Raw genomic sequence first — 13,999 nt, forward strand, 5'->3', positions numbered from 1 at the left:
GGGGGAGGAGAGAGAGAGAGAGAGAGAGCGTGCGGGGGATCGATAATTCCCCGTATATATTCACTCACCTCATATACATTCGGGTGCCAAACTTTTGTCATGAAGCGAATGCTCGGTGGACTGTACGGGTAATCCGGCGGGAACTTCATGTGTGCCTGCAACATATAACAAATCGGGCCTCGTCAGGGTATATTTCTCGACTCCACGCTCGACTCGGTCGAGCTCCGGGTCGTCGCTGCGGGACGCCCACGCGCCAACGCGCTGCTCGCCTCACGCCTATCTCTATCGCGAATCCGAAACCGTTATCATTTCGGCGAGTTCAATATCCGAGCGCGTAGCGCGCGGTAAAAATGTGCCCCGCGCGTCAGTAAGGTCGCCCGGTTCTATTCTCACGGGCAACGTGGGAAATAATCGCCGCGCAGCCGCCGGTACGGCGCCGAAATCGGCGGGCCCAGGCCGCGAGTTATACCGGTTTTTTTTTTCCTCTTTTCGTGTACACCTCGCGCCTGTGCGAGTCCTCGAAGAGTCTATCGCAAACTCCTCCCGTCGAGAGCCCGCGTCAACTTTCTAGTCTCCTAGTCGCAACGACGCGCGAGGCGCATGAGAATTGGCGGCTAGCCAGAGCAGCGGCTTCTTTCTCATATTTTACGGAGGAAGATTGTCACTCGAATTAAACGCGGTGGAAGTTAATCAGCCTACGACCTGCGAGTTCTCCCCGACGCCGCGAAAGTGGAGCAACATGGCCGTTTGGAACGTCGGACGAGATAACGAGACGAGATGTAAAACCGGAGCGCGGGCCTCCGACGTCGATAAGACCCCGATATATTTCGATCGGCCTCGGAATCTCCGAGGGAATCTGCGACGATATCGATTTCCATTCCGGTGCGCGAAAAGGGGCGTCTGGTTGTTCGATGCAGGCTTCGCCGTCGGGACGCTATATTGATCGCGACCTGGTCATGGCCCAAATATCCACCTCGTCCTCCGGGATAACCGCGTTCTAGAATTAACCTACTTTCTACCGACTACACGCTTACAGTCTCACGAAAATTCCACTCGGACGGCTCCGCCTTGCTCCACGTGTATCTCTGTTCGCAAATTGTCTCGTTGCGGACTTTCCAGCCATTTTCGCGCTACGGTTCATTTTCCAAAATTGCTGCCAGCTTCAACTGAACTCGCGATTAATCCTTTTTCGTGAAAAATCGCACTTGCAATTGTTATTTGTCGATAGCTCTCCCACCTCGGAGTAAAGAAACGCAAGCGCGAGTCGAGTTTTTCCCGATGCCGCAACATCGATCGCGATTATCAGCGCGCGATCTTACGCGGCGCTGTCGCGGGAAACGTTCCGAGCTTTCAGCTTTTCTAGCCAGCCCCCGCATTCCAATTTTTATACGTCACGATAATTATATTCGTCGCTGCTCCCGCGGAGGAGAGAGATCGCGAGTCGCGGGGGATTTTTGCAGGTTGCTCCGCAACGGAACGCTATCACCTCGGCGTCTTTCGTCGCGGCTCCACCGTGTGACCTACAAATTTCCGCGACCTACTTCGACAATAAGCAACTCTGGTCATCGTAACGCGACGTTGTGTAACGCGAGTTTAGGTCACGACTTTTCAAACTGTCGAATCGTGTCACGCCTGGACGGATCACCTTGAATTTTCGGACAAACGAGACCGCGTCACCCGACCAGTCTTGACTTGAAAATGAAATTGGGAGACGCGTTCAATTTCAATTTCGTCGATGTTGCATACTTTTTAAGTGCGATTTCACTTTTAACTCGAAAACGAAATCGCATCGAAAGTCTAATCGTCAGCCTCGTATATTCTGACGTATCGTAAACTGCTACGACGCAGGGCTCTTGAAGGTGATATCGCGCGCGTCTTTATGCAGCTAAAGTTTGCAACTTGTAACGTTTGTCACATTTCCCGCTGGAATGACGACGCTCTTTTCGCCCCGCGAGAAGAAAGGAAAGGATAAAAATAACGTTTGGCTTTCTTCAACGTCCGCGAGATACGACAAATACGTTTCCTGTCGGGACAGGCGCGACTTCCCTCCAAAGATTCGCCAGCGTCGACTATCGATCCCGCGGTCATATTATCGCGAAAAGTTGTGGCACTGGCGAGGCGGGATGCCCGCCATCTCCTCGCGAGGTGAAAGGATAAAGTCTGATCGAGACGGACTTGGTGGAAAATGAAACGGCGGGGCCGCCGCGTCGAAAACCGTCGGAGACCGTCGGATGGCGGATCGATTTTTCGTGTGCCGACGACGAGCCGGCGAGCGATCGTCTTAAGCGGAACGAGATTAGGTGAAAGTTGGTCGGCCGTGCCGATCGGTAAAGGCTTGCACCCAGGAATAGAATCGAGACAATGCTCGATGGCATTTTATGTAACTTGGCAGCCGTATTGGCGCTCCTCGCCTTTTACCGAGTCGTGCATAAATTTTGATCGGGGGGGGGAGGGGGGGGACTCTCGATAAGTAGAACGTCATTTTGCGAGAAGATCGTCAGGAGCCGTCGGTTACGACCGAAAGAGCCTCGATATCTCCGTCGTACGTGTCGCTAGGGCGCGAGAGGGAGACATTTGACGCGTGATTACTGATAATTATTTTGATACTTGGATATTTAGTTACTGCGCGCCGGCGCGAAGGCAGATCGAAATATTCCGCTTCGTTTTATAGAGGCGGTGATCATAAAAAATGTATGAAGGCGCTCAGATCCGATTAGATTATGTGCATACACAATTCATTCAGCGCTGCATTTGTATCGGTGACACGTATCATTTTTTTTTTGCGACGCAACGTTCTCTCCCGCGATTTTAACGAGACTCGGTTCCGTTATAGTTACGTCGCAATACCTTCGGCATTGTGCAGAGTTAGGTTTATCTCTCGGGCTAAATAAGGCATCGAATCTCGTCGCATATCCGTGCCACGCGACCCTGATTCGTCCAAAGCCCGAGACACGAGCTTCGATCGAACAATTGGACAGCCGTTCGATCCCGCGAGACTCCCGTAACGGGGATATCGATCTCGAACGGGGGAGAAAAGTGGATGGGCAAAGGCGAGAAACTTGGTACCGCGGCGGAGACAACGAAAGTGAGGTGTACGTGAAGTTATTCATTCACGAAGACACCTCAAACGCAGCGTGAGATGAAAGCGATTGTTTACCTGAGCACGGCGCAACGCGAGCATCCACCGGTTAAGGGCTAACACGATTACGGTAAAATGGATAACAGATTAATCGGGTGCTCCGAGCGGAGCGGCGCGGACGCAGTCTTTCGAAATAACCACCAAGAGGGATTTACATGCGCAAGGTGTACACGCCGTTTGCAAGAAACGCCGCGCTCGTTACCGCCCGGTTACGTTGTGGGAAGATACGTTGCGTTACGTGAATAGGCGTTCACTCGTTCACGACGAGGCAGAGAGCGGTTTAGAAAGCGGACGGGACATGCAAAAACTTTGCAGCCGACAGAACTCATTTTGCAGTCTGGCGTTTAACCCGGGGCCGTCGAGCCCTCTCCGCCTCCGAGCGCTGCAACCGTTTGTGACGTCGAAAAATCATTTCTTTCTCCCACCTTGGCGTTTCGCGCCTTCTTTTTTCAGCCGAATCTGCAACGTGCTCTTCGCGTCCCGAAACAGTCTACTTTGTGCAGGGTAAGGTGGCCGTGTTTTCATGTAGCTCATTAGCGACTCGTCAAATTGTTGATCCGAATTCGGTTTTTCGTTTTCTGGTTAAAGGTGCAAAGGTCAACCGGGCCCAGGCGACTCAAACCGCCTGAAAACCGCCTCGACAACGTACGCTCGTACAACTTATCAATTTGCACAAATGTTTTAAGGGGATGCTGGAGTGATGCTGCACCTTTGCACCTTTTGCACTTAAAACTGTCTGTTTCGTGGAAACATTTGTGTAATATACAAATTAAATGGCTCACGTGTACAGATCGGAAGCAGCTTGCTATTCCGGCTAAATGAAGGAACGATGTGGCCATCACTGAAACTAAGTTTGTAAGTCTAATAAAAATTAATAGTGAGCAACACACATACCACATGCACTGTATGTGTGTGTCGCTCACTATTATTTCTTATTAGACTTACAAACTTAGTTTCCGTGATGCCATATTGTTCCTTCATTTAGCCGGAATAGCAAGCTGCTTTCGATCTGTACACGCGAGTCATTTAATTTGTATATTACACAAGTGTTTCCGCGAACTGATAGTTTCTAGAAAGGTGCACAAGTGCAGAATCACTCCAGCATCCCCTTAAACATATATTTCCTGGCTACAAAATAGAATCTTTCCAGGCACACGTTGAGAGTAGGCCTTAACCGTCCGGCGCGACACTTTTAAGGCCAGTTTCAGAAACGTCGGTTAACTGTTGCCCAGAGTTCAGTCCACTCCCTATCCTTCTCCATCTTATTATCTCAGAAGAGACGGAGAGTCGAGCCTTAACCTTTAGTACCTAAGCGACGTTTGTGAAACTGGCCCTCAAGAGCGAGAGTGGAATTTCGATGCTACACATCTGACCGAGGAGGAAATTGCTGACCAAAATCTTGTACACCAATGCCCAACCAATGCCCGGCGGGCATTACCTTATCTCATCATTTTATTTTATCTTATTTATCATGCTTTATCTTGTTTTATCTTTGTAATGCCCCAGCAAGGCCTAATGCCCAAGAATGCCCAAAAAATGCCTAGTAATACACCGTAACGTCGCAAATCTGTACACCACAATGCCCTCAGCGGTTTACCCTCGGCCTCAACCGTCCGGCGCGACACTTTTGGGGCCAGTCTCGGAAACGTCGGTTAACTGTTAGCCAGAGTTCAATCGACTCCCTATCCTTCTCTACCTGATTATCTCAGAAGAGACGGAGAGTCGAGCCTTAACCTTTAGCACCTAACCGACGTTTGTGAAACGTGGCCCTCAAGAGCGCCGGACTTCGGGAATTTCGACGCTACAGACCTGGCCGAATTTTTACTCGATTATCACCGTCTCACTGGACATCGACGCGGGAGCAATTAATCTTCGGCGAGTATCTAAGCATTGTCATCGGCCGGCGTCTAGGTAATCCCAATGAGTCGCGCGCGATCGTCAGAATTCACTTGGCAGGAGCACGCTCGAGTTTCCGAGATAAACATTGGCTCAAGGATGGGGAAACAAGGCGGTCGGCTCGTATTTGCGGCGGACGCGAAATTCCGCATTGTCACACGTGCGAACGTTCGAATCGTTTCGTTATCGACCTATAATTATAGGCGCTTGATTGACAGGCCGCTATTGTTCCCTCGTCTTATAAATTTGGATCGCGCGCGCGCGCGCGTGCCGTGACGATACGATCCGAATTTGTCGCGAGAACCACTTTGCGGCAGCCCCGCGCGATTAAAATACTCGTCGAGACGCTGCCTTATAAACAGACAAACAACCCTGTTTGTTTTAGTGCGGACTACAAGATATAAGCAACCGACTCGCGAGATTGGGATGCGATTTGTCAGGCTGCAATTTATTTTGGGTAGAGTTCCGAATAGGTGCACTGAAAAAAATTTCTGGTTGAATATGGACGAATCAGATAATTCCTTTAGGATTTACCAGAATTCCTGTAATCCTACAGAAATTCTGGTAAATCCTAAAGGAATTCTGGTAAATCCTAAAGGAATTATCTGATTCGTCCATATTCAACCAGAAATTTTTTTCAGTGTGGACCCTTCGATTCTTTCGAAACTGCACTATTTTTTTTTGTACTTTTGGACGCTGATTACGAATATGACAATGAAAAGTTGCGACTAGGTCATTTTATCCTTTATTTTTACAATTTCCACGGCAAATCGTACACTGAAAAAAAAATCTGTTAGATTCAACCAGACGTCTGTTAGAAAATGGACGAATCAGAATTCCCTTTAGGATTTACCAGAATTCCTTTAGGATTTACCATGAAAGATATTTCATAACCAGAAGTTTGGTAGACTTTACTACAAATCTGGTAAATCCTAAAGGGAATTCTGATTCGTCCATTTTCTAACAGACGACTGGTTGAATCTACCAGATTTTTTTTCAGTGTATCGACGTGCAAAACTATTAGCGAACTGGACGAAGGACGAGACACGCGGGGCGCGCACCGCGTCTGTCAAATTACACGGGGAAATTCTTGTCGACTCTCCGCCGTCCTTTGTTCCCAACGTTGGACGAGATACGTCGAGGCGCCCGCGAATCGGGGTAGATGTAACACATTGCACGTCGGCGATATCGCGCGGCGATAAGTATTCCACGTGACATTACGCTGCCAGGAATAGAATCCGCGTGCTGCACTCGCACGCGTATATGGATTTACTGGCGAGCCGAAGAGGCGGGCAGTCAATAACGCCGTGGTGCGCTACGCGTGGAAGGGAAAAGTGGAGTGTCGTACCCGACGCGCGGTCGCCATGCGACATATTTAAAAGCCACCCGTCAGCTCGCACCGGGGGACGAGCTTTGTTTATTTGGCGATAACGCGGGCGAGGGTAGGAGAGAGAGAGAGAGAGAGAGCCCGCGTTTACGAGGCGAGCGAAAGCGACCCGGTCGGCGAGCGCGCGCGCGGGGCGCGGGGCGGAAACGCGGGAGCGAGAACGCGAGACGCGACGTAGACGTAGCGCGGGGCGACATAACCAAGAAGGGACGACGGGGCGCGCACGAACGCGCAACATAGCCCCGCCGTTGCGTAGATGCACGCGCGCGCGGGGGACACGCGTAGCGTGCGGCGCGTAAACAGCGCACGGCCGCGAGTCCGGGATATACCTTGAAATACCCGCCCTGGTAGAGAGTGTCGGGCGGGCCGAAGATCGCGACTTCCCACTCGAACATGTTGTCCTCGTTGACCAGCTTGACGCGAAAGCCCTCGACGGGCTCCTCCTGCAGGCTCTTGTACTCCAGGGCGAGCGCCCGTAGCGCGCTGCTCGTCGGCTGTGCCATGTCTCCGCTCTACGCTTCTCTCTCTTGTTCTCGCTCTCTCTCTCTCTCTCTTTCTGTGTGTCACTGTGTGTCCAGCACTGCGAGAGCGGGCGAGAACGTCCCGATTCTGTCGCGTCGAGCGGTCGCGGGCGGTACGGGACGGAGGTCCCGCGGGATCAATCGGGGTCGCTCCCGAGCGTCGAACGAGGATCCGGGTGACGAGCACGACGACGGCGACGACACGCGCGCACACACACACACGCGCGCACGCACACACACACACACGCCCGCGCGCGAGCGAGCGAGCGAGCGCGTCCGCACGACTCCTCCGCCGCACGCAGAATCGCCCGGAAACGCGCACGCAGTCCTTCTCACGCGCGCGTACGGCGAACAAAGGTGCGCGAGAGCCCGTTGCCGTGCGACGACGAAAGTTGCGCGCGAGAGAGAGAGAGAGCGAGAGAGAGATGCCCCTCCAAGTCAACGATGAAACACCATTCCCGGCGACGGCGACGGCGACGGTGACGATGGCGGCAACGGCGACAACGACGACGACACGACACGACGATGGACGCACACGCACGTCTATCCGCCGCGAGGAGTCTAACAAAACAGCTGACGTACCGCTTTGCGTCAGCGATCCGACGTCGCGCACGCGCGATCCGCCCGCCCCGCGGCCTCTCACGGGTCCGGGGAGCCACTCGATTTAAAAAGCACCTTCCGCGAGGGAGCGCGCGCCGAGACTCGACGGCGGGCGAGAGCGCGACGCGCACGGCCGGTTACTCGCGGAATCGAGCCCGAGCGGGACTCAACCGAGGGACGGAAGGTGTCCGTGGGTCGGGAACATCGGGGGCGAGAAGCGCGCTACGCTCTTCCCGTCGAGAACGAGAACGTCCCACAGACCGAGACGCGAAAGACGTTCGCCTCGACCTGCCCCGTTATTCTCTCATCCCTTCTCAGAATTCCGCGGCGTGACTGCGCGGCGGCGACCCGCTCGCGCGGAAGCTAGCGGGCTGTATTAATTTTATTGAATCCGAGGCGACGCGGGGAAAAGAAGGCAACTTAAAATGGCGGAATCGAGCTTCGTCGGCCAGACGGCGGCGCGTTTTCGTTACGCGCGGCCGCTTCGGGAACCTTCCTCGATAATATTAGAACGTTCACCTCGCGCGGCGCGCGAGAGAGCGCATGGGAGGTTTCTAACGGGCGAACGGACGGCGGGAGCGACTGGTCGGCCCGAGACTGGCGCGATCGAATCGACGCGCGCGTCGAGAACGCGACCGTCGGCGCGGCGCCAATCGGATCGGGCGACTCGAAAGTACGCGCCAATCGCCGGCCGTCGCGCTTTTTGAACGTAGCCCCCCCCACGCAGGACGGGCGCGAGATTAAGCTAGGTCAAGGAGAGGTCGGTAGATCCTAACCTTTGACCCTCGAGGATCTACCAAGCGGCACGTCGGTAAAACAACACGGGCGATTTTCCGTTCGTTTCGCGAAAAGAGAATCTAGCCATGACGTAAACGCCACCTCCGATTAGTCCGCCTTTGCCGAGTCGCCTTGAACTCGTGAAACTCGTCCTCGCGATCCCTTTCCACCTGTCCCTCGGCACCCGAAAACGTGTTTCACTGGCGAACGTAGCGGTTTGCCAGTGCGATTAGAAATTAATGGCACGACTTAACGATCTCTAGATGCATTTCGTGACGTAAAGTCCGCTCGGTACAAGGATCGGGAAACACATGCTCGCGACTCGACTTTGAATTGAAGCGTAAAACCACTTTACCGTGTCGGTTTTAAAATAGATTAACGTGAGTGAGCGCAATCGGGCCTGTACTTTGCGCGTATCGGAATATTTCGTTTTTTTTCCTGTGACATATGAAACAACAGGCGGGATTAACTCAACGTTAAAAGGAGGAAAGTCGTCATTTTTTTCGTCACACCTCGGTTGAAACTTTGCTGACTCACGATTATGATAAACGATTAACCAAGTACTGCGTTCGTGTATTATCGTTTACACGCGCGGTTATGTTCCCCACGCTTTTCGGAAACATGTTATGAGTTGCAATACACGCGAAGGATATCCATTTCAAGTGCGTGTCGTGCGCGCGCGCGCGCGTGCACGTTATGTGTGCGTGATAGGCGAAGTAGGGAAGGCGCCGACCACTGTCGATTAGTATCTGACTCCCAGTCTTTCCCAATCCACTGGCTGCGTGCGATATACGCAAAATCATCGTCGTACACTAGAGACGGAGATTCCAAAAGCCAAGAAAGATGTCTGAAATAGATCCAGAAGTGCTCAAAGTATTCGGCTTTTGGGGCAGCATCCTGGTCGTGAAATTGATGGCGATGGCACCGTTAACTGCACGGCAGCGATTCCGAAAGCATGTACGTATGACAAAATATCTATATTACATAAAATTGCTGTGCCGTACGTCCATGATTCCCGCAGTGCAACGGACGTCTCCAATTAAATGACTACGCACATAAATCGTTCTAGATCTTGGAACCGACTGTCGCTGTTATTAATATTGCTGTAACAAGGAGCAACTTGAAAGTACTTGAATTCTTTGAGAAAATTTTACTTTATAATTCTAAGCGATAGAAAGCACGCCCCCTTTTTTTTCTTAATCAAATTAACGAGCAGATGGAAGTTATCTTATCTTATTTGAGCGTTACATAATCGTCGGAGACTACCATGCAGCACAGAACTTTGCAGTTACATTGCATAGTTTTCAAAATTGCCCTCTTTTATTCATGGAACGACACGCGAGACGACACGTCTGTTTCAAGTATCTAAACTGATCCTAAAATTGCGTTTCACAATGTCTACAAAAGGTTGCTACGTTGTGACGAAAATTGCCACACTGTGTTTCTGCAGCCTAGCTGTGCTTTAAGGGCTATTAGTTGAAATGGAACTGATCACTATCAATTGTTGCAGGTATTTGCAAATCAGGAGGACGCTTCGCTCGGAGGAAAGGAGGGCAAAGTGGTGTACAATGATCCAGACGTGGAGCGTGTACGCAGGTCGCACTTGAACGATCTGGAGAACGTTCTGCCTTGGTTCATAATGACGTATCTCTGGCTAGGAACCGGACCTTCCCCATGGTTGGCGAAAACCCTGATACGGACCTTCGTGATTTCACGTATCTCCCATACCATGTCGTACGCCGTTTTTCCACAACAACCTTTAAGAGCGATATCTTTCTTCGTTGGATTAGGAGTTACGGGCTTCGAAGCGTTTAAGACATTAATGTATTACTCGTAATTTTTACGTAAATCTCTAAAATCATCAAATCTAAGCGTACAATGTGATGCAAACACATGTATACAATGATGATATATTTTCTGTGGACTTGGGGATAAATGTTTTTTTTATACAGAGAGATATTTTAGTATGCAAATATTGTATAATGCGTACACACACTAACACACACACACACACACACCCATATATACACGTGTGTATAATGTATACATACATATTCATAAAAAAACGCAAGTCATGCTAAGTGCAAAGTGTGCCTCTTTATTACACATGTAATGGAATAAACGGACAATTTTATTCACAATACGCTTCATTAACGGCACTGGATGATATCACGAGCTAAAATTACACCTGTTATTTCCGGTAAACCCTCTTCGTATCGCGCGCACGGATTTTATTTTCCAGAATCCGTATACGTTTGCATTTAGCGTAGCCTTCGGTCGCGCAAGCGTTTTAACACATTTCGAAGGCGCATACGCGAACTTTGTCGTACGCCGTCGTCATGACGGCGCCGCGACGCCGACAAACGCGGGAACGTCAGACGTCGCGATGCGTCTGTGACGCGCCAGTCGTCGTCGTCGTCGTCGTCGGTGCCGCGGCGTCATTCGACGATCGACCATGCCGCGATTTGCGCCAACGTTGCGTTAATCGCAGGACGTTACGGTTTCCGCGGCGCGACGTATCGATGCAAAATGTCGAATTATAAACGTTCGCGAGAACCAGTAATCTCTGCTCGGTCTTCTCGCGCGATGGGAGTCGACACCAGAAGCATGGGGTGATCAAGAGACACGATCACGGGTGAGTAATAGTTTTTTAAATCACACATGACAATGAATAAAACTGCACGTAATGTAAATAAACAAATTTAATTTCTAACAAAGTAAACGATTAGCTTTTAAAAATACGCTGTATATTCCAACATATTTATCTTTAATCGCGCGACGTATTCTGTACGTCAACCGTAGATTAAATTTTCTATTACTCTATGTAATTTTATCACGCTCTTCATATCTTTTTTTTTCGCAAATTGCACTTGCATAAAAGTGCATTGTGTAGAAAATAAGCAGAGTTCAGGCGCCAGCGGCTGAAGAATGCAGGAGAAATTCCTTATCTCATATCCATGCAATTTTCTCCTTTGTTCCGACGACAAACACGGATCCCCGAGTTACACGCGAATAGAATCAAGCCCGAGCGGGTCATTCCTGTACCTGCACCTCGATTTCCGTGAGGATCATGCCTTTTTCTTCTACCGTGAACAGAAAAGCCAGCTGAACGATTCTTTCTCACGTGCAACGGTTTGCATAGGGTGGCGGGAGTGTGTGTCTTATCGAAGATTGGAATAAGTTTTCAACTTTTTTATGCTGGCAATTTCTCGAAAGGTCTAGGCGACTAAGTCCGTTCTTTTTGTTTTAGGCAGCCTTGTCAACTGTATTAATAATCAATAACGCGTGAGCATCATCCAATAATCGAATTTCGATTAACGATTTCACGTTTCGCTTAACTTTAGGCTTAGCTTAATTCGTTCCTTCTCTCTTTCCAACTGTTACTCTAGAAAGAGACAAACATAAATTAAACTAAGATTAAGCAACGTTTGGTGAAACCGTACCTCAGAGAAAAGCATTCTTGATAATAAACTATTAAGATATATTTTAGTATTTTATACATTGTTTTCATATTAAAATAATTCCTTAAATTAGCAATGTGTTCTTAGCTGGCACATTTTCCAGCGCCAGTAATACCGTAACGTGTCCGTCAACAGTGTATCAATGTTTGTCTACTTTCCGGAGCTTTAGACGTAATGAAATTTCTCACGAACGCGGTGCATTTAGACAGAGAGTGCGCGTAGAAAAATTCCTTAGTTAAAAGTTATCGCATTCTCTAATTAAAAATCCTCGCGTTTCATGGGAATATCGATTGCGCAATTAACTTACATTCCTACGGATGCACGAAAGTTCATCGTTTTATTTTATGAAATTTTATCGCACGATCTCTCGCGCGATAAAATTACCGTGGCGTATTGTGATATAAAATCATAAATCGTACACAATGCGCGCGTGTGTGTGTGTGTGTGTGTGCGTTACGTTGTTAATTTGCAATAACGTTGATGCGAATAAACAAATCTCTTCATTGTTTCATCAATACTAGCCGTGGTAACCACATCTAGGACATACACGTTGCACGCGAGCATGCAATATATATATGTTACCTCAAAGATGCACATCTTATCAGACCAGTTTTGAATAAAGAGAAGACGGTACGTGCACGCGGCCAGTCAATTAAGCCACTTACGTTTTCCAGACAATTCTGATCAATATTAATGACGCAACCCTGTGAAACAGCTTATGTATGTTCGAAACGAACAATAATCGTATACGCTGCTAAGACTTTTGCAACTCTTTTAAAAACTATAGTTTTTCCGTAAAACGCATCTTATAAAGAGGTTAATATTTTTTCCTCAACTTTGTTGAAACGTCAACGATCGTTCTGTGTGGAAAAAAACGCGGCTTTATCTCTGTATCATATAAAAGAACTTAAACGTTCCTGTGACACACACAGATAATTACCGGTCATTCTGTCGTCTAAAGATCGGTTGGACGCTTTATTGAATATCGCAAATATTAATTAATTGATGACGTTACTCTATGCAAGCGGTATGCGCGTGATTACAAAGCGGTGTATCGACCACGCACTGGTCCCTAAAGGCAGTTTAAGCACAAGGGACTGTAAGCGTTCACCGGGTGCATGCCTGCGGCGCACGGGAGAGAGAGAGAGAGATGCACGCGGTGCATCGTGTACACGCGGTTATCGATAATCGTGTCAATTTTCCGTGTCGCGTGGTCACGCCTTATACGCGCGTGCCATCCGAAATTGCATTTCTCTGTATCGGCTGTGACGGCGAGCGGCGTGCACCGGTGGCTACGATTCAATTTGTACCGGGATTAGTACCAAGATTCTAATCACGTTTGAGGTGGGTGCACTTCCACCCTTTACAAGCGGGGAACGGCCGACAAATTCGCTCGTCGTCAGAATTACTTGTTGCCAAAGTGGAACGGGCCCGCCCCGCGTGTTTTTGCACAAATTGAACTGACTCAGCTGAAATCAGAGGTTCCTCTTTCTGCGTGAGAACGAAAAACTCGCTTCCCTCCCTCTTACCCGTGTCTCCCCTTCTTTCGGAAATATTTCGTGCAAATTGTTGAAAAGCGTATTCCCTAAATCCGGAAGTTAGAAGGGAAGCCCAGATTACAGGGCGGCGATAAGAGCACAAATCGAGAACCACTGTTTGCGTTTTAGTGTCACGGTCGTATATGTGACGGGACATGCTCTCGTTGTACACACAAGCGCACGCGAGATCTCGGGAGTGCTTTGGCTCGAAGTTACTCTCAGATATTTATCAGTGTATTAAGAATTCTCTGCGGAGACTCTTGACGCCTGATAGAGAAACGAAACGGCTCGTGACATCATAGGCTGCAAATGCACATTCGCGGCTTATCCCTGCCCAGACGACCCCGACGCGAAATTTGTATGACCGCTTTTGGCGCGCATGTGCTCGCAATCAGAGCGCACGAAAACGTCGTACTTGAAAGCCCGCAGATAATCCTTGAGGGAGAAGGCTCGAGCGTTTTCGACTGGCGCGAAAAGATACCGCGGAATATGCCGACGCTTACCGCTCGCCCTTGGAAGAAAGGCCGAATCACGTTGTAAAGTACATCGGCCAAAGTGAAAGAAACCGGCCGATCCGAAGGATCTCGTAACGCAGTGCCGGAACAGTACACCTATTGTGACTAGGCGATTGTGATTACACGCGCGCGTAAATAACCACGTATGGTTTCGCGTACGATGAC

The 13,999-nt window shown here is 49.5% G+C and overlaps 2 protein-coding genes across 2 annotated transcripts in view; one reads left to right on the forward strand and one right to left on the reverse strand.

The window, feature by feature from the left end:
• Positions 1–8,040, reverse strand: part of LOC105560307 (ubiquitin-conjugating enzyme E2 R2) — a 13,215-nt gene extending 5,175 nt beyond the window's left edge. The window contains exons 1-2 of the mRNA XM_012009310.1: positions 6,752–8,040; positions 69–155 (exon numbers count right to left, since the gene is read on the reverse strand). Of these exons, the coding sequence (XP_011864700.1) occupies positions 69–155; positions 6,752–6,925 (261 nt within the window). The 5' untranslated portion in view covers positions 6,926–8,040. The remainder of the gene's footprint in view (positions 1–68; positions 156–6,751) is intronic.
• Positions 8,041–8,978: 938 nt separating this feature from the next.
• On the forward strand, positions 8,979–10,275 carry LOC105560308 (microsomal glutathione S-transferase 1-like). Its single transcript, XM_012009311.1, has 2 exons — positions 8,979–9,277; positions 9,831–10,275. Exons 1-2 carry the CDS (start codon positions 9,164–9,166, stop codon positions 10,155–10,157), a joined length of 441 nt encoding a protein of 146 aa, XP_011864701.1. The 5' UTR covers positions 8,979–9,163; the 3' UTR covers positions 10,158–10,275.
• Positions 10,276–13,999: the final 3,724 nt, after the last annotated feature.

The sequence above is a fragment of the Vollenhovia emeryi genome, unplaced genomic scaffold, assembly GCF_000949405.1.
Source record: "Vollenhovia emeryi isolate VEMERY1.0 unplaced genomic scaffold, V.emery_V1.0 DF939233.1, whole genome shotgun sequence".
In the NCBI taxonomy this organism is placed as follows: domain Eukaryota; kingdom Metazoa; phylum Arthropoda; class Insecta; order Hymenoptera; family Formicidae; genus Vollenhovia; species Vollenhovia emeryi.

What these genes read in the sequence shown, in the direction of transcription:
- LOC105560308 (XM_012009311.1), top strand. Translation starts at nt 9,164, where the DNA reads ATGTCTGAAATAGATCCAGAAGTGCTCAAAGTATTCGGCTTTTGGGGC. An exon ending in GGCAGCGATTCCGAAAGCAT is followed by an intron (nt 9,278 to 9,830) that starts GTACGTATGACA and finishes CAATTGTTGCAG; the next exon opens with GTATTTGCAAATCAGGAGGA.